We start from the raw sequence: 27,217 nt of genomic DNA on the forward strand, positions 1-27,217 counted from the left end.
TTTGAAATTAATATTGTTTCACTCTTTGATGTTACCCAAAAGTGCTGTCTGCAGCACCCGCAATGTGTCCAGTAATGACTCTTCCTGGAATTTGTACAGAGTTACATGTATTGGTAGCATAATTAAATAGGATGGCAGACTTTTTTTAAAGACCCATTGCTACTCCTACTCTTGGGATCTATCTGTGTATCTTTCTTCTTCATTGCTCTCGTTCTGCTTGCAAATCCCGATATTCTATGACTTTGTCTCTCTCTGTACTTAGGACTTTGTAGTCAATTGGGGTGACTGTTTCAGTGCTACTTTTCTTGTCATTTCTTTTTCTGGACCACTATGTCTGGTTTTCTAGCATCTGTCTGTTGAACTATTTGTTATGGATGAATCCATGTGATGTAGACTTCATTATTTTCTGTCATGCTTTGTGGCTCATGTTTCCAGTGTTTTTCAGCCACTCCAGTACGATAATGTTTGCACAATCCCCAGTGCAACACACTCACCACATTATTATGACTTTCAATGTACAGTCCTTCTGCAATTAGTCTACTGTTTGAGTAGTGTTATGTAGTTATAGGCCTGTATTACATTGACGAAACTTTGTAGAAAAATCAGACCAGTCTGTTTCACTCCAGTTCGAAGAAAGCTGTTGCTGATTGGCTTTCTGTCTGCATGTCTTTCTCTGTCTCTCTCGAACAACTGTGCAGAGAAGCACATTTCTGGTTAAGTGTACACCAGACCTAACTGCCCTTTTTTATTTTGTTAGTGTCTTGTTACTGCTTTTGAAGTTTGAGGCAACAGCCTTGTCTTTTTTGCATGTTTTTTATTAAATTCTGGTTTAAGTTAAATATGCATTTTAAAGCTGGGGGTTACTGCAGCTGTGATTGAATGCGTTGGGAAGTGCTCCCTCTTTTTTTGGAAAATTAATGGTCTGGGACTTTCCCTGAAAGGTGAAGAATTGATGAGGAAAAAATTGAAATAAATACTTTAGAGCGTTTGTGTGAGGAATTCGTCAAAACAGTGGATGTTGTGTAGTCCAATCTCACCTTCATTTTACCATTCGTCTACTTTCATCAACGCCCCATTTGATGATTCCTCATTGTTTGGTTCCAAGGTGAAGGACACATTCACTCGGTGTGAGCAAGAAGGAAAGACGGCTTTCTACCGTGGGAGTACATTTTACTGTTCCCTCTCGACCATACCCCAAAGGGGTGGTAAAATGTGGTTCCAAAAGTTCCAGAGGGTCTTTCTGGACACACAGGGCGAATCCTCTTTCAGAGGCAGAGGAGGAAATGGGAGATGTCGCCCTAGAGGCAGGGGCGGTCTGCAATACCAGCAAGGCCGTGATTCCTTTCGGGGACGGCCTTATCTGCATTCCTTATTTGAGGCCCGACTGCATTTCTCTGGGGCCGGTCAGCGATCGCATTTCTTTGTATCCAGAAGCCTGGCTAAATATCACTCAAGACAAGTTGGTACAAAGAGTTGTTACCAGAGGCTATATAATAACCTTTTCCCTTCCATTTGTTCCCAAGATCATCACAGATGTACCACCCAATCAAAGGATCAGGCAACTGTGGAAATCAACAAGTTGCTTTTAAAAATAGTCATCCAGTCCATCCCAGCAGACCAGATAGGATCCGGGACTTACTCCATGTTCTTTTTAGTGCCAAAACGAGCCAGAGATTGGAGGCCAATATTGGACCTCAGCAGGTTAAACTAATCCGTGAAGGACAAGTTTCGTATGGTAACTCTCTGCAGTCGATACTCCCGTTGTTAGGGAAAGACTATTGGATGTGCTCTCGATCTCCAAGACGCCTACTACTGTATAAAAATGGACAAGGCGTCCAGGAGCCATCTACGCTTCCGGCTGTGAGCCAATCATTATCAGTTTCGTGCTCTGCCCTTTGGTCTCACCACAGCCCCCAGGGTGTTCACCAAATGCATGGCAGTAGTGACAGCTCACGTGAGACGTCAAGGATTCCAGGTGTTTCCGTATTTGAACTGGCTCCTGACCGCCTCCACCAGGCATCTACTCCTCCAAAACAGAGACGCTACTATTCAACTTTGTGCTCAGTTAGGGATCTCCATAAATTGGGAAAAATCTGCATTATTGCCCTCTCAGTCTGTGATTTTTATAGGCGCAGAGGTAGACACAGTGAACATGACAGCTCGTTTTCCCGCCGACAGGGCACAAAGCTTAATCCTTCAAATTCAACGTAGTCTTCTGTTGCGGAAGGTCAAAGCGAAGTGGTTTCTTCAGCTCCTCGGGACTGTGGTTTCCACCACTCTATTAGTACCATTAGCCAGGTTGCACGTGAGAATTCTCCAGTCGCTTCTGTCTTCCCAATGGTCCTTCCAATATCTCCCGCTGAGTCATCCTATCCTGCTGACGGAATCATGCAAGAAGGACCTGCTTTGGTGGATAGCTCCCTACCAGTTGATCACGGGCGCTCCTGCCCAACCCGTTACCACTGTGACCATAGATGCCTCCTAGATTGGGGGGGGGGGCATTATCTCGGCAGGATTGTCCAAGGCACATGGCAAGAACACGAGGCTCACCTGCATGTCAATGTTCTGGAGATGGGGACGGTGCTCCTGGCGTTGCAAGCACTTCAAGACCTTCTTCCTCTCCGGACTACTGCGATACAATCAGACAGCATGTCTGTTTGGTATATCAATAAACAGGGCGATACCAGATCTTACCCGCTCTGTCTAGAGGCCATGCGAGTTTGTGAATGGGCGATTTCTTCCCAGCGCTTTCTGGTTGCAACGCACATTCCAGGGACGACCAACGTAATAGCCGACAAGCTCAGCCGGGCGATCCTACTGCCTCAAGAGTGGTCTCTGAAGCAGGAATCAGCGGAACAGATTTTCCACAAATGGGGACAGCCTTGCTGCGACCTGTTTGCCAGCCCAGTCAATACCAAATACCAGTTATTTTTCCCTCATTCCTCCTCCGGGGGAGACGCCCAGAGACGCTCTGGCGCATGATTGGCTCATGAGACTTCTGTATGCTTTTCCTCCATTTCCTCTCATTTCCAAAGTGATTCAGAAAGCCAGTCAGCTGAGAAGCAAGTTGATCCTCATTGCTCCTTACTGGCCTCGTCAGGTCTGGTTCCCTTTTCTTAATCCTCTTCTGGACGATCCTTGGATCCTGGACCCAGCTCCAGATCTGTTGACTTGCATGTCAGGTTTGCTACATCCCTCAATCCACACCCTCAGGTTGACAGCGTGGCTGCTCCTCTTCCATCCCTTGTCAGGCTTCATGATGTATCATCTTCAGTATCACATATTCTTATGTCCTCCCATAAACCTTCAGCTAGGAGGCTGTATGGCAGTAAATTGAAAAGATTTTCTATTTGGGCACAGAAAATGAATGTAGATCCCTACACTGCTTCCAGCCCTGTGATTTTGGATTTTCTCTGAGCTTTTTCAACAAGGAGCTGCCGCTGCCACTATCAGAGTCCAATTGACGGCGATTTCTCATTTTCACTTAGGGTTTCCAGATAATTTAATGTCTCATAAGCTATGTAAGACCTTTTTGAAAGGAATCACTCTTTTGAGACCACCACTGCAAGAACCTGTGGCTTCTTGGGATTTAATTTTGTGTTGTCCAAACTGATTTCTCCCCCTTCTGAACCTTCACACTCATCTTCATTGAAATTTTTGTCTTGGAAGATGTTTTTGGTAGCTATTACGTCAGCTAGACTGATATCGGAGCTACAAGCCTTGTCTGTTAAGCCACCTTATTTGATCTTTCACAAGGACAGGGTGTCACTGCATACTAATACCTCCTTTTCCCCAAAGTTTGTTCCCCTGCTACCTTAAATCAATCCATAGAACTCACACTTTTCTTCCCTAATCACTGTAATGCAGCTGAATACCGTTTTCATCAGCTGGACATTCATAGACAACTACGTTTTGATTTACAGCTGACCAAGGAATCTAGGAAATCAGATCAACTATTCATTTCCTTTTCCAGATTGGGCTTAACAGTTTCTAAAGTGACACTATCTAACTGGATTTCCAGTTGCATAGCTTTTATCTACAGTTTGGAGGCAGACCTTTACCCTGCAGGATCAAGGCTCATTCTACCAGGTCGCAGTCTACCTTTGTAGTCTTTTAAGCCAGGGTCCCACTTGATAATTGTGCAGCAACTATGTGGGCTAACCCTCACACTTTTATTACACATTACAAATTGGATTTAGTTTCCAGGGGTAGAGCATCCTTTGGCTTCACGGTACTTAGGAGTATTTTCCAGTGAGCCACCCAAGAATAAGGCGCTAGGGTCGTTATCTCATATGTAAAAATGAAGGTGAGATTGGACTACACAACATAAAGAAGTTATGTACTCACCATAACATTCCATGTTGGTAGTCTATCTCACCCTTCATTTTTACCAACCCGCCCTCCTGCCCCTATCCTGGAAGATCTGGAGATAATAATAATTTGGTTATCTTTGGTTGGAGACCCTTTAGTATTGGTTTGTCTGTTATGGATTTTTTTCTTCTAGTGAGCAGCAAACAAGATCTGGGGTTTGTACTGGTGCACTGTGTGATACCTGCTTAGCCATGAGCCAACCAGAAGTCTTCAAGCTTGTATATCGGCCGAGTCGAATCGAAACTGAGGATCGGCTCCGAACCCATATGTAAAAATGAAGGGTGAGATGGACTACCAGCATGGATCGTTATGGTGAATACATAACTTCTTTATTTTAACTTTTTTTCTTTTTTAGTCTACACCCATTTCCTCTTATGATTAGCTTGTATGTTTCGTGTTGGTCTTTCATGTAGTGTTGTACAGTGAGTTTGAGAGAATACATAGTTATTTGCAGCTCAGTTTTTCCTTGTTAGGGAGAGGCATGAGCTGCAGATGCATTTTTTCCGTAGGAAAACTAGCTAATGTCACTCCATTGGAAACTGAAGGACTGGTAATAACATAATTTTTTTATAAGACCCTTTTAAGAGAACTTCTCGACAGGCTGCATGATAGCTGTTCATGGTCATATAGAAACTGTTGTAGCCAAAGACTGGACCAGGTTTCCTGGAATGATAGTGATTCTGAAAATATTTGCTCCAGATTTCTGTTGGCATTCCAGATTTTAATTCATTTTATTTTTTTATACAACCCAGAAATTGTTTGGTTTTCGGGTTTCAATTCTCACCCCTTTATAAATGTCTTGCTACTTTCATTCACAGATCAAGGGATATGTACTACTTGCATACAGTCTATTCCTGTATTCACCACAGAAAGTATTACTTAGAGTGGTGCATGTAGATCAGAGTGTGTGTATGCACCTTTAAGAAGCATTTCCAGATGTAGTACATGCATGTAAATAATGAGCATATGCAGGCAGCAGTGCCATTTTGAGAGAACAGCCAGAGTGTTGACATGTATGAGTGTGGTAGTCAATCTGTTTATAAGTTTGTTACAAAGCCTCATTTCTGATGTGTTTGTGTGTAGTAAAGCTGCTTCAACTGTACCCACAAATGTTCGTCTGTTTTATCCTGACCAGACGAACGACCTGGTGTCAAAACCGGGATCAGAAGAACAACTTCTTCAAGCCATGAGGTGCAGAATTGAAGGTGAAGGCAGGCTAAGCAGGTTGAGTGAAACAGAGCTCAGACAAACAAAAAAGGGCCAGAAACGAGCTAAAGGTAAAGAAAACTGTACAAATTATTTATTTGGCAAAGAAAATGAAACCATGGATTTGTAAGGCACAAAACGCATTATTAATCAAACAAGTAGCACAGAAACGTATTAAGCAAATGAAAGGCACAAACTGCATTATTAAACAAAATGTTTGAAACCACGATATTTGGTAAAACTAGCAAAACTATTCCTATGGTCCTCCTAATTACCTTTGGTTTGCATAACGAGCATGTTTAAAGTAAAACGGGCACAAGAAAAGTATAATGAGCATGATAAGAGATTAAAAGGGGATAAACGAGTACAATAAAAGGGCAAAATAAGCTTAAAGAGCAAGGCAGCTGCATGTATTTTAGTAAAATACTTTGGACACAAACTACTATTTTGCATTAACTGAAGCCATTCAAAGCATAACTAGTGTGTTCAAAGTATCTCAGTGTTTTCGCTTTATTACGGTGCAGTTATTTCAAAGAGTTTGCTGTGTGAAAGTACAGTTGTATTGCAAAGTACGGCCATTTCGAAAGGTTTCTTGTGCTATGTGTATTTCTTTGCAGAGTGCTGCCATTTCAGTGCGTTTCTTGCACACTGCAAAGTTATTTCCCACAGTACAGCCATTTTGAAAGGCTTTTGTCTTGTGTACAGTTTATTTGCAAGGTGCATTCATCTCAGTGTTTCTTACTCTGAGCTTCTTCTGCAATGTACACTTTATTCACAAAATACAGTAATTTCAAAACATTTACACTGATAAGGAGTGGTATCAAATACAGTGATTTTAAAGTGTTATTGTGCTACGGAGATTTATTTGGCAAAGTGCAGTTATTTCAAAATGTTTGTTGTGCTATTGGGCATAATTACAAGTACTGGCATAAAGTTCTGGCTTACATTTGTGTGTATGTTCGTACATGATTTCAGGCACTTTCACTGATGTGTGTTGAGATAGCAGAGGCATTTTGCAGACCAAGTCCACTTGTGTTTGATCATAATATAGCAGAGAATTGGAGAGTATTTGAGCAAGAATAATGTATTTTCATGCAAGCAGCTTTTTCTGACAAAGATGCACGCACGTACGTAGGCATTCATTTTGCTTAACTTAGCTGGGCCAGAGGGTATTGAAAGAGAGCGTTCATTTGTGTATGCACCAGAAGTATATGCGGGGGGGTGAACAATCATATTGTGGTATTGGCTTAATCAAGAGAGGACTCTGAGTGCTTGAAACATAAATTTAGATAAATGTGCAGCCCCCAGACAAATGTTACATTAGAGACACTTATTTTATACATGAGACCAAAAGCCAGGAAAAACTTTTGCAGCTTATATCACTGACTTGAGAAATAAAGCTAAAACATGCAAATTTGGTGACTTGAAAGATGAGTTAATAAAGGACAGACTTGTGTGTGTGGTGTTAATAGTGCTGCAGTGAGAGAGATTTTGCTTCCTGACCATGATTTAACATTATAAGCAAAGCCATAGAGATTTGTCAAATCCATGAGCTCACAGAAAGGCACACAAGTTTGCTTACAAGTGATAAGAGCATGATTTCAGCAACCTCTAGAGCAAACATGGACAGCATGCAACACATGGCCAGCAGAAGCAGGCCTAAGCACATGGCAGCTGCAACCCCTGCGGATGTGTCAGGGAGAACCCGTAGCTTTGTAGCAAGTTCCAAGACTAGCTCAGTAAAAAGTGCATGCTCAGAGTATGAGTGAGTCAGCAAAACCCAAGTCACTTATTAACTGTCATAACTGTGGTGCCAATCATGAGTCTAAAAGAGAGAAGTGCTTAACATTTGGTCAGCAATGCCACAAGTGTAAAAAAATAGAATCATATTCAAATGTTTTGTAAATTAAGCAAGCCTCAGTCAGGTAAGAAAGGTGTCTCAAAAAAGCAAGTTGATCATTTAGAGAGCTGCAACCCTACTTTCTGTATAAATGGTTATCAGTTGTTGGTGAAAAGATTAATGCAGTAGATTTATTGGCAAATCAAGTGTTTTGTACTGTCCTGATCAATGGTAAACCCACAGAGCTCAAAGCCGACACTGGTTCAAAGTGTAATGTAATGTCAGCAGAAACATTTGCTAGAGTGAGAGCTGGTGAGCAACTTAATTTGGGTAATTGTGTGAAGCTTGTTGCTTATGGAGGTGAAGCGACTCAGACCGAAGGCTCGGTGGTGCTTTCATGCTATTCGGCTGGGAAAAGTTGCAGCTTGCAATTTTATGTAGTCCGAAGACCTGTGCAGTCATCATTCGGTCTCAGAGGCAGCCCAACTTTTTAAGAAGCGTTCTTCTCAAAGAAGTCCAGCTATGATAAAATGAGCAGATTTCTTCGTCCGTTAAAAGGAGAGCAGATTTCTTGGTCTGTTAAAAAGAGAGACAGTGAGGATGCAAACAGTGAAAGGCTTTGATCTATTTGGTCAAGTGAGAGGTATATGTACCGAGCCAGAGTACAGGAGAAACCACAGACATTTTCTTCCTGTATCAGAAATATCGCAGCATCGTACCTGTGATACAGACTCTTGATCTCAGAGCAAACCTAACAATGTTCATACCGAAGAATATGTCTCAGTATCCATTCCCGTTCCTGATGATGTCCCCAAAAGTTGAACATTCCTTGTAGATGCAATTCTGACTTTGTTACACGGTCAGGTCTTATTTCTAGATCTAGTGTAAAATACACAGCAACCTGGACATGATTGTTTTATATTTGTCTAATTTTGTATAATTGCATGTCAAAGAATTAGTTTTATATAATTGCATGTCAAGAGATCATTTCTGTAAATTGCATGTCATTGAGAAATATATTTCTGAAAGAGGGAGGCTGTAAATCAGTGTGTATGTACCTTTAAGAAGCATTTCCAGATGTAGCACATGCATATAAATAGGGAGCACTTGCAGGCAGCAGTGCCATTTTGAGAGAACAGCTAGAGTGTTAACATGTATGAGTGTGGTAGTCTGTTTATAAGTTTATTTAAGTTTGTTACAAAGCCTCATTTCTGATGTGTTTGTGTGTAATAAAGCTGTTTAAACTGAACCCATGAATGTTCGTCTGTTTTATCTTGACCAGACGAGCGACGATGCACCTTTTTTTTCTTGTCTTTGCGTGAGACTGGACCAGTAGCAGTAGAAAGGAAGAGGTAGTGACCAGACGTGATAAATGCCAAAAAGTCAGAGGGGAAATTTAGCATTCTGCTATTATGAAGTGTTCCACATGGTTCTGTATTACTGTTGATAGGGTTTAATTTTTGTTAACTTGCATAGATATGGAAAGTTAAACACCATAGGTTCATAGGTAGGTACTAGGCTATCAGCCCTGGGGCCTATACAAGCCCAGCCAAAAAGGTACCCTGGCTTTTGCCACCCAAGAAAATTATTTTCCTGTGCCACTGTCGAGCAGAGCCACAGAGGTGATCCCCGGGGTGAATTTCCTGTTTCCCATCCAGTCATCAAGATATTTCTTGAAGAGTGCTAATGAGGAGCTTTGTTTGACGTAGATAGGTAGTTTATTCCAGAGTATGGGAAGTCTCTGGGACAGGAATCTATCCCTCCAGCATGTTCTGTTTATTGTGGTGACAAGGTTTAGGTCCCTAGAGGGTGTAGCTTGGAGGGATTGGGATTTCTTTAAGTGGAGCATGTCCAACAGCTCTGGGTTTGACATAGCTTTGTATGTTAGGCAGAGATCACCTCTGAGTTGGCGATATGAGACAGAGTAAAGCTGGAGTTTTTTGAGACGGTCTGCGTATGGCATCTGTTTGAGGCCGATAATCCTCTTTATGAGGTATTTCTGCGGCCTTTCCAGTTGTTGTAGATGTCTTGTGAGTTACATACCAACAGGGGCATTGTACTCTATAATTGGTCTGAGTGACGAGTAGAGGGGGGAACAATGACCTCTTTTTTTTTTTTTTTTTTTTTTTCTGGATGAGAAACCTTTTGTGATGGTGTGCCACATAGAAGGATTTCCTGACTACTGTGGGGATGGGATTATCAAAGGAGAGACTACTGTCCACCTGTGTCCCAAGGTCTCTTATCACACTTTCGGTGTTAAGTATACTACCGCCTATGTTATTGTTCATGGGTACAGAGTTTTTACCAAAGGGGATGACAGTGCACTTTTTGACATTGAGCTTGAGGCCATGGCTTTGACACCAGGCATCTGTCTCAGTGAGGCCCTTTTGTAGGATGTCCATATTGTTAGGAGTTTAGATTATGGCTCCTAGTTTGCAGTCATCTGCGAATTTCATTAGCCAAAGACCTTCTGTGTTAGCCTGTACTTCAGAGAAGTAGATACCAAACTTTTAATTTTGCTTAGAAGTGATGCATAAGTCACAAGGTAATTTGGTTTCATTGCCATCTGATCCTTAAAGAATAGGAATTAAAATGGTAGTAGTATATTTTCTCTTTATGTGCTAACTGGGATAGAGTACTGGTCCAGAAGGACTGTTTTCAGGCTCATTCCAGGAAGATGCAACAAAAACAGCTTAATAAACAATTAGGTAGGTTGGTAAGCAAAGCACTGTCAAAAGTGTAAACCACAGTATAGTATAAGTGCAATGTAAAAGTCTAAGCAGTAATAGCCAACTCGTAACATTTTCGCTTGCCTTTCTCCTGCAGAGGCATGTGACACAGTCTGGTGGCAACCGTAAGTTTAAGTGCACTGAATGTGGAAAGGCTTTCAAATACAAGCACCACCTCAAAGAGCACCTTCGCATTCACAGTGGTAAGTTTTTTTCATTATTTATAGGCTACAGTTCATGTTCACAATGGTAACAATTTTTCTTTATTTACAGGATACTATTACAATTGCCAAAAACTCTCCAGTGCTTTTGAAAAGGGGAATGAATTCCAAAAGTTGAGTAAACAATGACAGATAATGAGGTCATGCTGTGGAAAGTTTTTTTTTAATTAACAGTGAAAACAGAGCCAAGAACTTTTGTCCATTTTCAGCTGAGGTAGACCTTTCTAGAGTTATGTTTTTGTGAAATTGACTGAATGTCTTACTGGAGTAGATAGCCTAGCATTTCTGGCCACCACTAGAACTAGAAGAATGACATGGTCAATTTTAGGGAATTTGTGTCAGTGAGGCTGACTGGATGGCTGCAGCAAGAGATGTTGAGGTAGAGACAGCACCCATAGAGAGGGTGCACCAGATGAGACCAGAGGTAGGGGAACCAAACTTGCTGGGGGTCAAAAAGGTGCAATGAGCATTACCATTGCCTTGCACCTCATAGCTTTCTGATGAAACTTCGTTATCAAGGGGAAATGCATATAGGAGACCTGGGGGGACATTTGTAAACCAGAGCATCCCTCAGTGACTGTTGATGTGGAGGAATCAGTTGAAGTAGCTGCTGCATTTTGTTGTTTAGGTGAGAGGCGAAAAGATCGCAGGAAGACCGGCTCCAGTGACTGAAAATCATCATTGCCACTGAGAGATGCAGACTACACCTGTTCAGTTTGTTCTCCAGTACATTGAAAGTCACAGGTATATGCATTGCCACCAGAAAGCATTTGGAAGTCTTTGCCCACTGCTATATCTTTACAACTTCCCTACCAAACGGATATGAATGGGGTCCCACCCCCGCTTGTCTTTCTGGATGGATATCACACCCTTGGAGAAAGAGTCCTAAAAAGCCTGCAGCATTGAGAGCATCTCCCTGCAAGTCATTGATGTCAAGTCTGGCATCTGTCATCAGCCATGTACCTTCAATCATCTTCCCTTCGTAATGCCCTCCCCAATCTAGAAGAGAGGCATCTGATCACAGTGGCTACTGGGTATGTTGGGATGAAAAGTCGACTACATGTGACTATTGGGGAGGTAACCCACTAATAGATATGGCTCCTGCAAATTAATGTGAGACAGACTGGGAAATGAAGGGGTCACTGCAAAGAGCATTGTACAAATATTCTCCACTGAAGAGCTCTTGTGAAAAATCTTACTTGAGGTACTAAAATGAGAAAGGACCTCTGAAGCTGTCTAAGAAATGTTATTATAACAAAGGTGAAGTTAAACCCCTTAGTAGAAATCTCAAGAAATAGGAATTAGAAACATCAATGTTATTAGAAAAAAATACTCTTATCCAACCCCTAATACTCAGAGCCCTGGAACACGTGTCTTAATGCAAACTCAATCGGAAGTAATCTGGGGACTAGAGGGAAGTATGGGTAGGGGAGGAGCCAGAGCCCTGGATCCAAGCGCTTGAAAAAGCTCCAAGGTGGAATCCAATAATGCATCTTTTGAGCCAGACGGAACAATGCAGCTATGATCTAGCATTATGGTAAGTATATAACTTTTGTTTATTTCACATAAGGCATTTATAATATAGCTTAAACATGAAGATGTTAAGTTGTCTATCTCGCCTTCATTCTTGCTGGATGGGTTCGGAGCCGACCTCGGCTCCGACTCGGCCACTCTAAAAGCTCGAGAGTTGGTTCCACCGGCTCGAGGCTCCCCTTATATCCCACAATGCTAGGCGAGAGTTACCTCAGATCTCGTTTGCCGCTACAGCTTCGAGGTTGGTTGTTTCTACCGGTTCCTGGTGAGTACTATTTTCTTGTTGAAATTAGTCTTTAAAAACCCCTTTAATTTAATATTTTTACTTAGTTTAGAGTAGGTTAGAAAACTTTTATTCCCTACCCAAAAAATTTCCGTTTCTTTCCCCAAGAACCTTTGGTTCTTCCCTTGGGCCTATAGGCCTTTCCTTCCCTAGGGAGTGTGTGTGTTTTATTGTAGTTTTAAATTACTAGTACTACTACTACTTTTATTGTATAACCTGACAGGGTATAACTAGTGTGTTTGTGTGCGTGTTTGTGTACACCTGTTCAGACAAAAATGTCTAAAGAAGCAAAGGTCTCCGGATTCAAGAAGTGTGATGCGTGCTGTCAGAAAATGTCTCTGACAGACGCTCACACTTCTTGTGTCTATTGTCTGGGGCCTTTGCACCTGCAGGACTCCTGTGCTGTGTGCCATGGCTTCAGCCCCAGGGTCCTGCAGGAAAGAAAGAATAAATTAATTCTTAGAGGCTTACTCAAGCCAGAGGATTCCCTGTCTGTTTCAACAGGGAAGCCCTCTAAGGCATCTAGGTCTTCGGCTCCGCAACTGAGCCGAGACCTAAGGTTTCTCAACCTTTGCCTTCATCGGCTCCGGCTGGAGCCGATAAGTCTCAGTCCACAGGTTCTGTGGCCCCTCGGCTCGGCTGGAGCCGAGGTAATAGAGTTCCGTGTCGGCTCCGACCAGACCTTCGGAGCCGACAACTAGGAAGAGGTCCAGGTCACCATCTCTTGGCTCCGTTCATTCGGCTCCAGGATCTCCCCTGCTGTCTGAACGGAGCCAAAGGTCTCACTCCTCTAGGTCATCGAGGCTGTCAGATCATGACCTTCAGAGGGTAGTGAGTCGACTACTTAAGTCCGAGGCACTGGCCCAGATGCTTCAGAGCCCGACTCATCAGTCGATGCCTGCCCCGTCCATCAACTTATTCCTCCTTCGACTCTCTTGAGCTCGGAGCGGGTCGTGTCGGAACCGAGACTGTGATTACGCGGAGCCGATACAATTGTCTTCGGTTCCGTCGTCGGCTCCGTTTCTTCCTTGGAAGAATCTCGGCCGGACTTCCTAGTCGGCTCCGAGGGGTGAGTGGCATCGGACCCTTGTCCGACCCCCTCTCCCTCTCGGGCTTGGCGCTGGTGAGTTTGGCTCCGACATCGGCCTCGAGCCATCACTGTCAGTGCCGAGGGGGGTTCTTAGCTTCTCGGAGCGGGGACCTCTGGCTCTGCCTGACAGGGGTGCATTCAAGGTCATGCGGAGTGTGTTAGAGCCTGGCTCTACTCCACAGTCGGCTCCGTCCGCCCCTCCCTCTATGGTGCCTCAGGCTAAGTCGACTCACTCCCTCATCCCGGACCGCAGAGAGCCAGCTCCTCAGGAGCCCCTGTGGGATTTCATCCTCTTCGAGGCCTCTCCTGATTTGGCAGAAGAGCCCCCTCGGAAGAGGAAGTGTAAGAGGAAACACATTGACTCACCTGAGTCCATCACGTCAGACACAGATTTGGATGATTCTGAGGGTTCCCCCCGTTCCCCTTCTGAAGATGTCTCATTTGCAGACATTCTGGAGATCCTGAAACAGAGGGGAAATTGGCCAGCCCTCAACCCTTCGGAGGACGAATCTGTGTATCGAGGCGTTTGGCTCTCGTCCTTCCACCTCCTGGGTGTCCCCCCCCCCTTCGACCCCCTCATGCAGGTGGTTGCTAAGAAGGCATGGACGGCTCCTGATTCAGTGGACCCCACTCCCAGGAGACCCTCTAAGTTCATAACAGCTCCAGCAGACAAACAATTTTTAACAAAAGGAGTTTCTGTGGATGCTATGGTGGTAGCTGCTGCCACAAAGAAGGAACTAGCTGATTCTTCAGTACCTGTCCATCCACCTAACAAGGAATCTAGGTCCATGGATAGGTACGGGAAGCGGATGTTCTCCTCAGCGACATTTACCATGCGTTCGCTGAACTACCTGTGCCCTTTTACTCTGCTTCAAAGGGACTTGATCAAGGAAGTGAGTGAAATGTTAAAGGATCCTACAGCTGCGGGTTTCCAAGACAAGATGAACACGCAGCTGGCTACCCTTAATTCCATAACCAACTCCTCCATGCGCCTTCTTTCTTACGCGGCTGATGGAGCGAGCAGAGCCGCAGGGACAGGTGTGGCCTTGCGTAGGCACGCCTGGATGCGGCTATGCAATTTTGCGGACCCTTTCAAGACATCTTTCACGAACTCCCCTTTTGATGGATCATCTCTCTTTGGTCCTCAAGTGAAAGAAACCCTGACTAGGTGCGAGACTGATGGCAAGACCCTTTCTGCCGTCGGAGTCCGTTTTTCTACTCCTTCCAGGGCTTACCCCAAAGGCCAGAAGGGTGGAAAGATGTGGTTCCGTAAACAATCTCAAGGGACTTCGCCTGGCGACAGAGTCGTTTTCCACCAGAGGCAGAGGTGGGAATAACAATGGTAGACGCCGCCCTAGAGGCAGGGGGGGTCCGCAGAACCAGGGCAATCGGGAAGCCTTCCCTGACAAGCCCTTTCAGCATCCCTGAGGTGTTGCCCGACTGCCCATCTTCGGAGGCAGTCGGGGAAGATTGTCACTGTACCCAGAAGCCTGGCTATCCCTGACTCAAGACAAATGGGTACAGTCCATCATTTCGAAGGCTATTCTATCCCCTTTCTTCGCTTTCCAAATCAGTCAAAAATCCCTTCCAGATGTTCCACCGCTCAAAGGGATCTAGCAGCTTTGGAAATTTCAAAACTGCTTGCAAAAAGAGCAATTCAGCCAGTGCCAGCAGACCAACAAGGATCCGGAATCTACTCAAGGTTCTTTTTAGTTCCAAAGAAAACAGGGACTGGAGACCGATATTGGATCTCAGTGTCTTGAACAAATCAGTCAAGAAAACAAGATTTCGGATGGTCACGCTGCAATCCATCCTTCCCCTTTTGGGCAAAGGAAACTGGATGTGCTCTATAGACCTTCGGGATGCGTGCTATCACATAAAATGAACAGGCGCTCCAGAAGATTCCTCCGCTTCAGGCTGGGAACCAGTCATTTTCAGTTCAGGGCCCTGCCCTTTGGTCTCACCACTGCCCCCGGGTGTTTACCAAATGCATGGCAGTGGTAGCTTCTCACCTGAGGCGACAAGGATTCCAGGTGTTTCCATATTTGGACGACTGGCTCCTCACAGCTCCCACCAAGCATCTCCTTCTGATGGCCAGAGATTACACTTTTCGCGTTTGTCAAAAGCTGGGTATTTCAATAAACTGCGAAAAGTCTGTTTTGTCGCCTTGTCGTACTATTACCTACATAGGCGCAAATCTAGATACGATAAACATGTCTGCAAGGCTAACACATCAAAGGATATCAGACATTCACAAATTGGTATCACTCCTTCTCAACAACAACAGAATCAAAGCCAGGTTAGTCCTAAAGGTGTTGGGAATTATGGCAGCGGCCATACCTCTCCTTCCATTAGCCAGATACCACATGCGGATCCTTCAGTGGATGCTTTTTACTCAATGGTCATACCAGGAACTTCCAATGTCTCACACCATTGTGATCACGCAGGCGTGCAAAAGCATCTCATGTGGTGGATGTCTTCCCCCCATCTCCTGTCGGGAAGACCTTTTGTTCCACCTCCTCCGGTTGCTACACTGACAACGGATGCCTCCCTGATCGGGTGGGGGGGGCATTATCAGGGCAGGACAGTCCAGGGCACATGGCAACCAAGCGAATGCCACTTGCACATAAATGTTCTGGAGATGAGAGCAGTGCTTTTAGCGTTGCAAGCCCTTCAAGACTCTCTTCCCTTGGGAACAATTGCAATCCAGACAGACAATATGTCTGTAGTGTGGTACATCAACAAACAAGGCGGAACCAGATCATACCCCTGTGTCGAGAAGCACTCAGACTGTGGCAATGGGCGATTTCTTCTCAGCGTTTTCTGATAGCAACGCACATCCCCGGGAAGTCCAATCATATTGCGGACAAGTTGAGCAGAGCTATTCTCATGCCTCACGAGTGGTCTCTGAAAGACTCTGTAGTGAGAGAAATTTTTCTCAAGTGGGGTCAGCCTTGCTGCGATCTTTTGCTACTCCCCAAAACAGCAAGTGCAGAGAATATTTCACTCTATTCCCTTTACCAGGCCCACCCAGCAGAGCGGCTCTAGTCCAAGTTTGGCCCCGGGGACTTCTGTATGCATTTCCTCCCTTCCCACTGATCTCTCAAGTAATTCAGAAAGCTATCGCTCAGAAGGCCTCATTGATCCTCATTGCTCCTTACTGGCCTCTACAAGTGTGGTTCCCCTTTCTACATCGTTTTCTCTTGGAGCGACCGTGGAATCTGGACCTAGTTCCAGATCTTTTGATCCATCAGTCGGGTCAGTTTCATCGCTCCCTCCCCTCTCTGAACCTCACTGCTTGGTTCATCCAGTTCCAACCTTAGCCAGGCTTCCTCAATTATCTCACTCTGTTAGAGATATATTGATAGCTTCCCATAAATCTTCCACTCGAAAGATTTATTTGAGTAAGTGGAAACGCTTCTCATATTGGGCACAAGGAAAGGACATAGATCCTTTCACCGCTTCCATCCAACTAGTCCTTGATTTTCTAGCTGAACTCTTCCATGCAGGTTCATCTCCTCTACACTTAAAGTTCAATTGGCAGCTATTTCTAACTTTCATGTGGGTATTTCTGAATCTGCCCTAATGTCCCACAAACTCTGCAAAGCCTTTTTGAAAGGAGTTTTTCTTCTCAGACCTCCTATAAGAAATCCTCCTTCTCCTTGGGACCTAAATTTAGTTCTTGCTTCTTTGATTCTTCCCCCTTTCGAACCTGCAGCTTCCTGTTCCTTAAAATTGTTATCATGGAAAACTCTTTTCTGGTAGCTATTACATCAGCTAGAAGAGTTTCAGAGCTTCAAGCACTCAGTTGTCGTCCTCCTTATCTTTTGTTTCATAAGGACAGAGTATCCTTACGAACTAACCCGTCCTTTTTGCCTAAGGTGGTCTCTTGGTTCCACTGTTCTCAGGAGTCTGTTCCGTTAGGCCACCCGGGACAAGGTGCTAGGGACGCGGTCCCATCCAGCAAGAATGAAGGCGAGATAGACAACTTAACATATAGAAGTTATGTTCTTACCATAACGTTCCATGTTAGTTGTCTTCTCGCCTTCTTCTTAAGCCCCACCCTCCTTCCCCCTGGCCTGGACAGACCTAGAGGAGTTGTGATCGTGACCTCTCTTTCTACCACCTCTTTCTTAGGCATATGCTGTTGTGCATATTTCCTGGATCAGGATGTAGGTCACCCTTCTTCTTCCTGTTGTTAGAGGTGGACTCTGTTTAGAATTATTCTGTTACTATTATAAGCTGGGGTTAGCTTACAAACGAGATCTGAGGTAACTCTCACCTAGCATTGTGGGATATAAGGGGAGCCTCGAGCCGGTGGAACCAACTCTCGAGCTTTTAGAGTGGCCGAGTCGGAGCCGAGGTCGGCTCCGAACCCATCCAGCAAGAAGAAGGCGAGAAGAAGACAACTAACATGGAACGTTATGGTAAGAACATAACTTCTATTTATAGACCTTGTTCACCTCCTTCCATGCTTCATTGGAATTAATGAAACGTTAAGCTTTTTGTGAAAATGGTCTGTTATGAATTGAATTTGTCCATAATCATCTTGTATATCTGTGTGGTGCACAACCTGCAGCGTGTTTTTACTGCTGACCAAAAACTGAATACTTTGAGCCCTCTGCCACGATGACTGTTTTTCATGTAGTTTGCTCTAGCCCTGGAATTTCACATATGAACAGTTGCATTCCTTCTCCATATGTGCCTTAAACCCCCTCAGTATGTTTAACAGTTTGCATAACCTCTGCACCTCTGACTTTGCTTTGGTCCCTTTAACTATTAATGATATTAATTTGTGAAGGTTTTCTGGTATTTTTCCTTGGCTTTGCATGTCCATTTCTGTTCCCCAATCACTTTTATTTGAAGCCATGGTTTGCTTTGTTGTCTTTGTTTTATGTTGGTCTTCAGTAAACCTGACATGCTGTCTTAGGAAGCAGGTCTTTGGGAACAAAATAACGAGAGGCATTCACTAGCAGAACATGTAGCAGTTTTCCTGGATGGCATTCCATTAATTGTGCCATTCGTTATTCTCCATTGCACCATTCAAAAACAGGACCAGCTCTTATTTTAAGGTGTTTGAACCTACGGATTACAGGTGAGATCTCCTTGAGAATACTTTCTGTCCATTGCAAGGATCTCAGCAAGTGCATCCCTCCCCAGCCCTCACACTTAGGTCAGGCACATCTTTGGCAGCCCTCATTTTTCATGCTGTCTCACTTCCTTGCAGTCTTCATTGGAAAGTCAGTACATATCTTGACAAAAGAAAAGGCTTAAACCTGTCAGTTATGGAGCATCTCCAAGTGCAGTGAAGCAGGCCAGTCTTGAAGTGCCCATGTAGTCAGCAAATGTCAGTTCAGAAGTATACTTTATTTTGCCTTTTATTCCTCTCTGCTTTGCTTTAGTCTCTCTCTAAATATAGTCATCACATCACTGGCAAATGAATTCTTTCATTAAACTCTACCACCAGAGAAAGTTTAGTACCTTTATTGCTTGGTGTATCACACAAATGAAAGCAGGCACCAAGTTTGATTAGTGACTCAATGCCAGTAGGTGCTGGTTGGAAAGGGTGGGAGAGAACAAACACTGCCAGCGCGCCCATCTTGAAAAGAAGGAAGATTTGAGCCTACCACTTGGTTGACACTTAGATGGAGGACTAGGTGTTTCACCCATGGTAAATTACACGCCTATGGAGTCCATGCTGACATGATGCACCTCCAAGTGTGAACTGAGGTCTCCTTGGAGGGCAGGAGTTGTGGAGTTCAGCAAGATACCAAGGGGAGGAGGGTGCTGTGCCTCAGGAGAAGGTAAGACACCTGCAGGACCAGCAAGCTAGCTTGCTTTGTACCACATGACTGTCACTGTCAGGGAATGGATGGACCAGTAGATCTTCCTGGGTAGAGGCATACAGAGGGCGTAGGGCTGTTGCCTAACCCAGGAATGCCCATTCCTCAACACCACAGAATAAATGGCCAACTGGGTTTTGTTAGTGGAGCCTTTGGTAGAGATACTACATGTGGGAGGAAAAAATAAAGAAATTAGGCACTGAATGAAGTATTACTTGGAGGAATATTCTGAGGCTGAGTGTTCCAGTGGCACAGCAGCAAGTCTAAGGTAGACAGACAAGACTTTGAGACATAGCTGCTGCTTGAAGTCCTGCAATATAACAGTCTCTGTCCCCTTACTAGTTGGTTCTTGTTTTTAGGTTTGTATCTTCCCAGTCAACTGACCTATAAAAGGAAGAGAGAGAAAGGGAAAGTGAGAGAAGTTCCTCACCACTCCCAGTTCTTGTAAATGAATCTCAGGTCAAAAACGGAGGCCGATTCTGAGCTTATTCTCTATACTCTGTGATATTGTTAGTGTTATCAAGTCTGATTCTTAGCTAGTACTGGATTTGTGCCCACCAGCAAGGAAAGAGTACTCCACTTAGGCCTGTACATTAATGTTTTTTGGCTTTGTAGAGGATTAGCAAACAAACATACTAGTATTTTGCAGCTGGTATTTAGGGAAAGTGAGTTGCACCTTGTGTCAGCTGTTTCTTTCACAAATGTACATGATGATACAGCTTGTCCTAGGCCCATTAGCTCTACTCAACCTTAGTGCACACTTTGCATCGGAGCCAGATCAGCATTAGGCAGCTGAATAGGGCTTGGTGCTGGCTGTGTGGCCCAGCCACAATATTAGTTTTCTTGCTCACATCCAACCACCAACAAAATATTACAGCTTTAATATTGATTTTCTTGCATGCATGCAACAGCCCCCGTCACTGGTGGAGCTGTTAGCCATTGAGAGAGAGAGCACACCAGGCTGGTGCAAGATGAAATCTGAGCAGCTGGCAGGTGTAGGTCTTTAACTTCTTAAGTGATTTAGAGTGGTCTACTCTTATCTGTATCCAGTTTTGCAGAATATATCTGATTTTGCCTCATATGAATGTCCTTTCCTGTCCTTCAGCAAGTCACTTAGTTAAGCAGTGCTTTGGAGCAACTGGAAAATTGGATTAGGCTCCTCAATGGCCCCCTGAACTGCAAACCAAGCAATTACCCATAAGCCAGAGTAGTTACAGTGTAAAGGATGGAAAGTGATTGTAGTAAGCAGGAACATCATCGCATGTACCATGATGTTTAGGTGTGACCCTGGTGGGGGCTTAATTCATTACTCTGCATAGGGAACCCATTTGTCCACAGATTGGCTGTGTTGACTTGGAGGGTGTATGATGCAACAATACAGCATTATTAGCCATTCTTTCCAGTAGGTCAGACCTGTAATAAGTGATGTCAGATGGGATAGCTATTCTTGCTAACAGAGAAGACATAGGGAGGTCAAAAATGAGATGCAGGCATTCTAGAAGCATGGAAAACCCATCCCCCTCCCCAAAACAAAAAAACGTGTGTTGTGTGCTGTACAGCTCGTGGATTAATTTTTTTTCAACAAACATCTTACATTTATACAAATGGAAAACAAACATGACACCACTTTAGTTGCAAACAGCGTACATCACAGACACCATTGAAACGAGTTGCAAACATTATACATCACTTATAATCTATCCAGTCATTGTCAGTTAAGCATTATATGGCTCATTCAAATCCTGCCTCATAAACCTCGTTCCTGCTCTGCGTATGTTGTTTCCTAATTCCCATTTTATTTTTCCTATGTAGTTTGCTCCCTCCCTTTTCTAAAGATCCCAATTGTTTCATCTCTGTTACTATACGCACTACTTCTAATAAAGTTGGCCTAGACTTTGATTTACATTTTCTAGTAATTGTTTTTTCGGCAGCCATCATAATTAGTCTCAGCAAGGCATTACTATGTCTAGGCAATTCTGATTTTGTATCATAACTCAAAAAAAATCATTTCCCAAGTCAATCCTATCTGCTCACAAAGCTGCTGCAGAATTTGTCTTTTTTTATTGTTTTGTTGTGTTCATTGCACTAAAGCAAGAATACATTGCAACGTTAACATGTTGCATTTTAGTAATATATTATGTTAAGTTGTCTATCTCACCTTCTATTCTTGCTGGTTGGGTTTGGAGCCGATCCTCTGCTCCGACTTGGACATCTTCAAAAGCTCGAAAGCTGCTTACTGGCTCGAGACCCCCCTATAGCCCATGATGCCTGGCGCTAGATACCCAGATCTCATTTGCCGCTTCTGCTGCGAGGTTGTTCTACTGGCTCAGGTCGTATAAGTTTCTTTATTATTACTGTTATTTTCCTGTAAAAATTACTGTATTGTAGTGTAGAATTAGTTGTTAGTTAGACTTTATTCATTGTAGTTAGTTTTTTCCTCCTCTAAATAGTTTTCCCTTCCTAAGAAACTTGTTTAAATTAGAGAGTCTCCCCCCCCCTTCTGTCCCTTTTCCACAGAAAGGTTTTAGAGGTTAACCTTTATTTTCTATCTTCAGTAAAAAAAAAAAAAAAAAAAAAAAAAAAAAATTTTCTCTATAACCTGTAGTGTTGGTGATAAGTTTGTTTTTCTTTTTGGTAGTAGTACTTGTGTGGGTTGTGGTAACTGTAGGGTATTAATATTTTTTATCGGTTACCTTAACTTTTTTGTGTGAAAACTTGTCCTTGGTTTTCTTCCAAGGATCCAAAGCCGTCCAGATTCAAGAAGTGTAACTCATGCTGTCAGAAGATGTCTGTGACAGATGGTCACACTTCTTGTGTTTATTGTCTGGGCGCTGTGCACCTGCAGGACTCTTGCTCCATCTGTCATGCCTTCAGTCCAAGAGTCCTGCAGGAGCACAAAAATAAATTGATTCTGAGGGGTCTGCTTAAACCCAAAGATTCACTGTCGAAGTCTCAGCTGGTGAAGTCTTCCAGGCCACCTAAACAGTCGGCTCCCAGTTCGCAGCCATCGTTGGGTGAAGTCACACAATCCATTTCGGCTCCGGCTGGAACCGATGTCCCTCCCTCCCAGTCGGCTCCGACACGGTCTTTGGAGCCGGCTGAGAGTCGAAAGAGATCCAGGTCTCCTTTGGAGTCGATACGTTCGGCTCCAAAGTCGCCCCTGCTCCAATCGGAGCGTAGTCACCGATCATCCCACTCTTCTCGGTCCTCTAGACTTTCTGACCATGATTTGGAAAGAGTGGTCAGTAGGCTCATGAAGTCGCAGGCCCTTGCCAAAATGTTGTCCAGCCCTCCTCATCAGGAGTTTGCTACATCCACAGCTATTGATATTCCTCCTCCGACTCTTCCTTTGTGCTCGGAGCTGGAGTTCATTGGGGCTTGAGTCATGGAACTGTCGGTGCAGATACTCTCCCTTTCGGTTCCTTCGGCTCTGATCCCTTCCATGGTACCTTCCCTATCTGGGCGCCGAGACTCCCTCATCAGCTCCGAGGGGGCAAGTGACATCGGACCCTTGTCCGACCCCACTCTCCCTCTCGGTGCTTCGGCGCAGGTGAGCTCAGCTCCCACATCTGCCTCGGAGGTTTCGTCAGAGCCTGAGCCTTTTCTGTGTCCGGGCGGGGACTCCGAGGTGATGAGGAGTATGCTGGCTGCTGAGTCAGTCCCACGATCGACCCCATCGGCTCCTCCCCCTAGGGTGCCTGCGTCAGCCTCTGTCCCTCTTCCAGATCCTAAGCGTGGGGATCCAGTGCTCCAGGACACCCCCTTGGGTGTATCCTCCTCTTCCGAGGCCTCCCCTGATCTTTCAGAGGAGCTACCTCGCAAGAGAAAATGCAAGAGGAAGCATGTTGAATCCCCCGAGTCTATTGCATTGGATACCGACTTAGAGGAGTCGGAAGGGTCCCCAAGATCCCCCTCTGAAGATGTCTCCTTCTCAGACATCATTGAGATGCATAGGCAGAGAGAAACTGGACTACACTAAGCCCTTCCGAGGAGGAGTCAGTCTTCCTGGATGTGTTTGGATCCCGACCTTCCACCTCCTGGGTGTCTCCGCCTTTCGACCCAATGATGTCTGTGGTGGCTCGAAAGGTGTGGACGGCTCCAGACACAGTGGAACCGACCCCTAGAAGACCTGCAAAATTCATTACTGCCCCGCAGGACAAACAGTTCTTGACCAAGGGTGTCCCCGTTGATGCCATGGTGGTAGCAGCGGCCACAAAGGAGGAGTTGGCTGAAACTTCATCTGTCCATCCCCCTAATAAGGAGTCCAGGAAGATGGACAGATATGGGAAGCGGATGTTCTCTTCAGCGACCTTTTCCATGCGGTCCCTGAATTACCTATGCCACTTTACCTGTCTTCTGAGGGATCTCCTGAAAGAGCTTGGCGATACCCTCCAAGATCCATCACCTGAGGGGGCCCAGGCTAAGGCAACATCCCAGCTGGCGACTCTTAATTCTATGGTAAACTCCTCCATGCGGCTCATTTCGTATGCAGCCGATGGTGCAAGTAGAGCCGCAGGCACAGGCGTGGCCCTAGCTTGGATGCGGCTATGTAACTTTGCGGTACCTTTCAGAGCGTCTTTCACCAACACCTCTTTGATGGTTCCTCTCTCTTTGGATCACAGGTGAAAGATACCCTTTCCAGGTGTGAGCAGGAAGGCAAGACTCTGCTGTAGGAGTCCATTTTTCCACTCCTTCCAGACCATATCCTAAGGGTCAGAAGAGTGGGAAGATGTGGTTCCGTAAATCCCAAGGAGCCTTGCCTGACACACGTGGTGAGTTTCCCTCCAGGGGCAGAGGAGGGAACAATAACAGACACCGCCCTCGTGGCATAGGGGGTCCGCAAAACCATGGCAGCATAGAATCCTTCTCTGACAAGCCCTTCCAGCATCCATGAACGGTTGCCCGGCTGCTCACCGCTGGAGGCGGTTGGGGGAAGACTATCACTGTACCCAGGAGCCTGGCGAGACATAACACAAGACAAATGGGTACAGTCCGTCATATCCGGAGGCTACAGAATACCCTTCATTCGCACCCCCTTAAAGTCCCTTCCAGATGTTCCACCCAATCTAAGGGACCATGCAGTGCAAGAAGTCTCAAAACTGCTAAGAAAAAGGGCCATCCAGCAAGTCCCAGCAGACCAACAAGGATCCGGAATTTACTCAAGGTTCCTTTTGGTACCAAAAAAGACAGGGGACTGGAGACCCATTTTGGATCTCAGCAGACTAAACAAGTCTGTACAAAGAACAAAATTCCGGATGGTCGCACTTCAGTCTGGGTCAGGACAATTGGATGTGCTCCATAGATCTTCAGGATGCGTACTACCACATAAAAATGGACAGACGCTTCCGAAGATTCCTCCGCTTCCGGCTGGGAGCCAACCATCATCAGTTCAGAGCTCTGCCCTTTGGTCTCACCACAGCCCCCAGGGTGTTTACCAAATGTATGGCAGTAGTTACCGCTCATCTGAGACGGCAAGGATTCCAGGTGTTTCCATATCTCGATGACTGGCTCCTCACTGCTACCACCAATCATCACCTTTTGCGAGCCAGAGACTGCACCATCGACACTTGCTCCGGGCTAGGTATTACAATAAATTTCAAAGTCTGCATTGTTGCCCTGTCAATCTATCACCTTTATAGGCGCAAATTTAAATACCAAAGACATGTTAGCGAGTCTCCCACCAGACAGGGTTTCAGTGATTCGTCAGCATGTCAAGGTTTTATTAGCATGCAAAAGGATTCAAGCCAGGTTTGTCCTTCAAACGCTAGGTCTCATGGCAGCAGCTATCGTACTTGTTCCCCTAGCTCGTTTTCACATGAGGATTCTCCAGTGGCTTCTTTTCCCCCAATGGTCCTTCCAGTAACTTCCCATGTCTTACACGATTATGATCACTCAGGCATGCAAGAAATACCTTGCGTGGTGGATGGTCTCCACATCAGTGCTCCACGGCAGACCATTTGTTCTTCCCCCTCCAGTGGCTACAGTGACCACGGACGCCTCCCTGATCGGGTGGGGGGGCATTATCGGGGCAGAACAGTCCAAGGCACCTGGCAACCTCACGAGTATCATCTGCACATAAATGTCTTGGAGATGAGGGCCGTGCTCTTCGCATTGCAGGCTCTTCAGGACTCTCTTCCTACCGGGACCAATGCAGTTCAGATGGACAATATGTATGTGGTACATCAACAAGCAGGGCGGAACCAGGTCCTACCCCCTATGTCGAGAAGCACTCTGACTCTGGCAGTGGGCGATCTCTTCCCAATGGTTTCTGATTGCAACGCACATCCCCGGGAAGCCCAACGTTATAGCAGACACTGAGCAGAACAATTCTCATGCCTCACGAGTGGTCTCTCAACCAGGTGGTTGCGGACCAAATCTTCCGCAGATGGGGCCAACCTTGCTGCGACCTTTTTGCAACTCCCCTCAGCAACAAATGCAGCAATTTCTTCAACCTCCTTCCACTCCCCGGGCATCCCCCCAGAGGCGCTCTGGTCCACGATTGGCCCCAGGGACTTCTTTATGCATTTCCTCCTTTCCCCCTCATACCGAAATTGATTCAGAAGGCTGCCGTTTTGGGTTGCAAAATGATCCTTATTGCTCCTTACTGGCCTCGACAAATATGGTTTCCTTTCCTGCACTCCTATCTTCTCGAACAGCCCTGGACTCTGGACCTAGTTCCAGACCTCCTGATTCATCAATTGGGCGGGCTGCACCAATCCCTACACACTCTCCAGCTCACAGCATGGTTGCTCCACTTCCAGCCATAGCCAGGCTCCCAGATATTTCCCCATCTGTGAGAGAAATCCTTTTGTCATCACACAAGTCTACGACAAGAAAAACTTACGCTAGTAAGTGGAAACGTTTTTCTTCCTGGGCAGAGGCAAAACACATTAGACCCCTTTTCAGCCCCAGTGCACTCCATTTTGGAATTCCTAGCAGAACTCTTCATGCTGGTTCTGCTTCAGCTACAATTAGAGTCCAGTTAGCAGCAATTTCAAATTTTCACATTGGCCTGTCGGAAAACAATATCATGTCCCATAAGCTGTGTAAAGCCTTTCTCAAAGGAACCACTCTGCTCAGGCCCCCAGTGAGAGATCCTCCACCACCATGGCATTTAAACTTGATTTTAACTTCGCTAATTTTGCCCCCATTCGAACCTGCAGCTTCTTGTTCGCTGATGTTCTTATCTTGGAAAACCCTCTTCCTGGTAGCTATTACTTCAGCCAGAAGAGTTTCGGAACTACAGGCTCTTTCTGTCCGTCCCCCATACCTCGTGTTCCACAATGACAGGGTTGCTCTTGGGACTAATCTGTCCTTCCTAAGGTCTCTTCAGAGGGTAACTTGAATCAGTTCATAGACCTTCCTGTGTTTTTCCCTAACAACTCTAACAGGGCGGAATATAACTTGCATCAGTTGTTCACAGGCAGCTATGCTTTTATTTGCACAGAACCAAGGACAATTAGAAAATCAGATCAACTTTTCCTGTCTTATGCAGTAGGTAAACAAGGTCTTCCGGTCTCCAAAGTAACCTTATCCAGGTGGTTGACTTCTGTCATCACATTCATATATCAACTGAGGAATAAAGAATTGCCAGTTAAACCAAAAGGTCACTCCACCAGAGCTTTAGCTACTTCGGTGGCCTTTCAGGCTAGGTTGCCCATGGAATCTATTTGTCCTGTGACTACATGGGCCAACCCACATACTTTCATTTCGCATTACAAGTTGGATTTGGTTTCCAGGAGCAGAGCTGACTTTGGTTCCACTGTTCTGAAGAGTCTTTTTGATGAGCCACCCAAGTTTTTAGGTGCTAGGGACGCTGTCCCAACCAGCAAGAATAGAAGGCGAGATAGACAACTTAACATAAAGAAGTTATGTACCTACCATAACGTTCCATTTTAGTTGTCTTCTTCTCGCCTTCTTTCTTATCCCACCCTCCATCCCCCTATCCTAGTGGACCGAGTAGAGTTCTTCTTGATTTTTCACTGGCTGAGTCTTCTCTGGCTATTCCTTTCTGACTAGTAGTCTGTCCAGTAGGATTTATGCATTCTAGGATAGGATTCCTTTATTATGTCTGCAGTTAGACTTACTGAATGAGATCTGG

At 45.1% G+C, this 27,217-nt stretch overlaps 1 protein-coding gene across 2 annotated transcripts in view; it reads left to right on the plus strand.

Moving 5' to 3' along the window:
• The window catches only part of ZEB1 (zinc finger E-box binding homeobox 1), an 873,134-nt gene that overhangs the window by 643,876 nt on the left and 202,041 nt on the right, over positions 1-27,217 (plus strand). For both annotated transcript variants that reach the window (XM_044066691.1, XM_044066692.1), the window contains one exon: positions 10,244-10,349. In XM_044066691.1, the coding sequence (XP_043922626.1) occupies positions 10,244-10,349 (106 nt within the window). The remainder of the gene's footprint in view (positions 1-10,243; positions 10,350-27,217) is intronic.

Source organism: Protopterus annectens, chromosome 3.part1, assembly GCF_019279795.1.
Source record: "Protopterus annectens isolate FY-2018-M chromosome 3.part1, PAN1.0, whole genome shotgun sequence".
NCBI classification, from domain to species: domain Eukaryota; kingdom Metazoa; phylum Chordata; order Ceratodontiformes; family Protopteridae; genus Protopterus; species Protopterus annectens.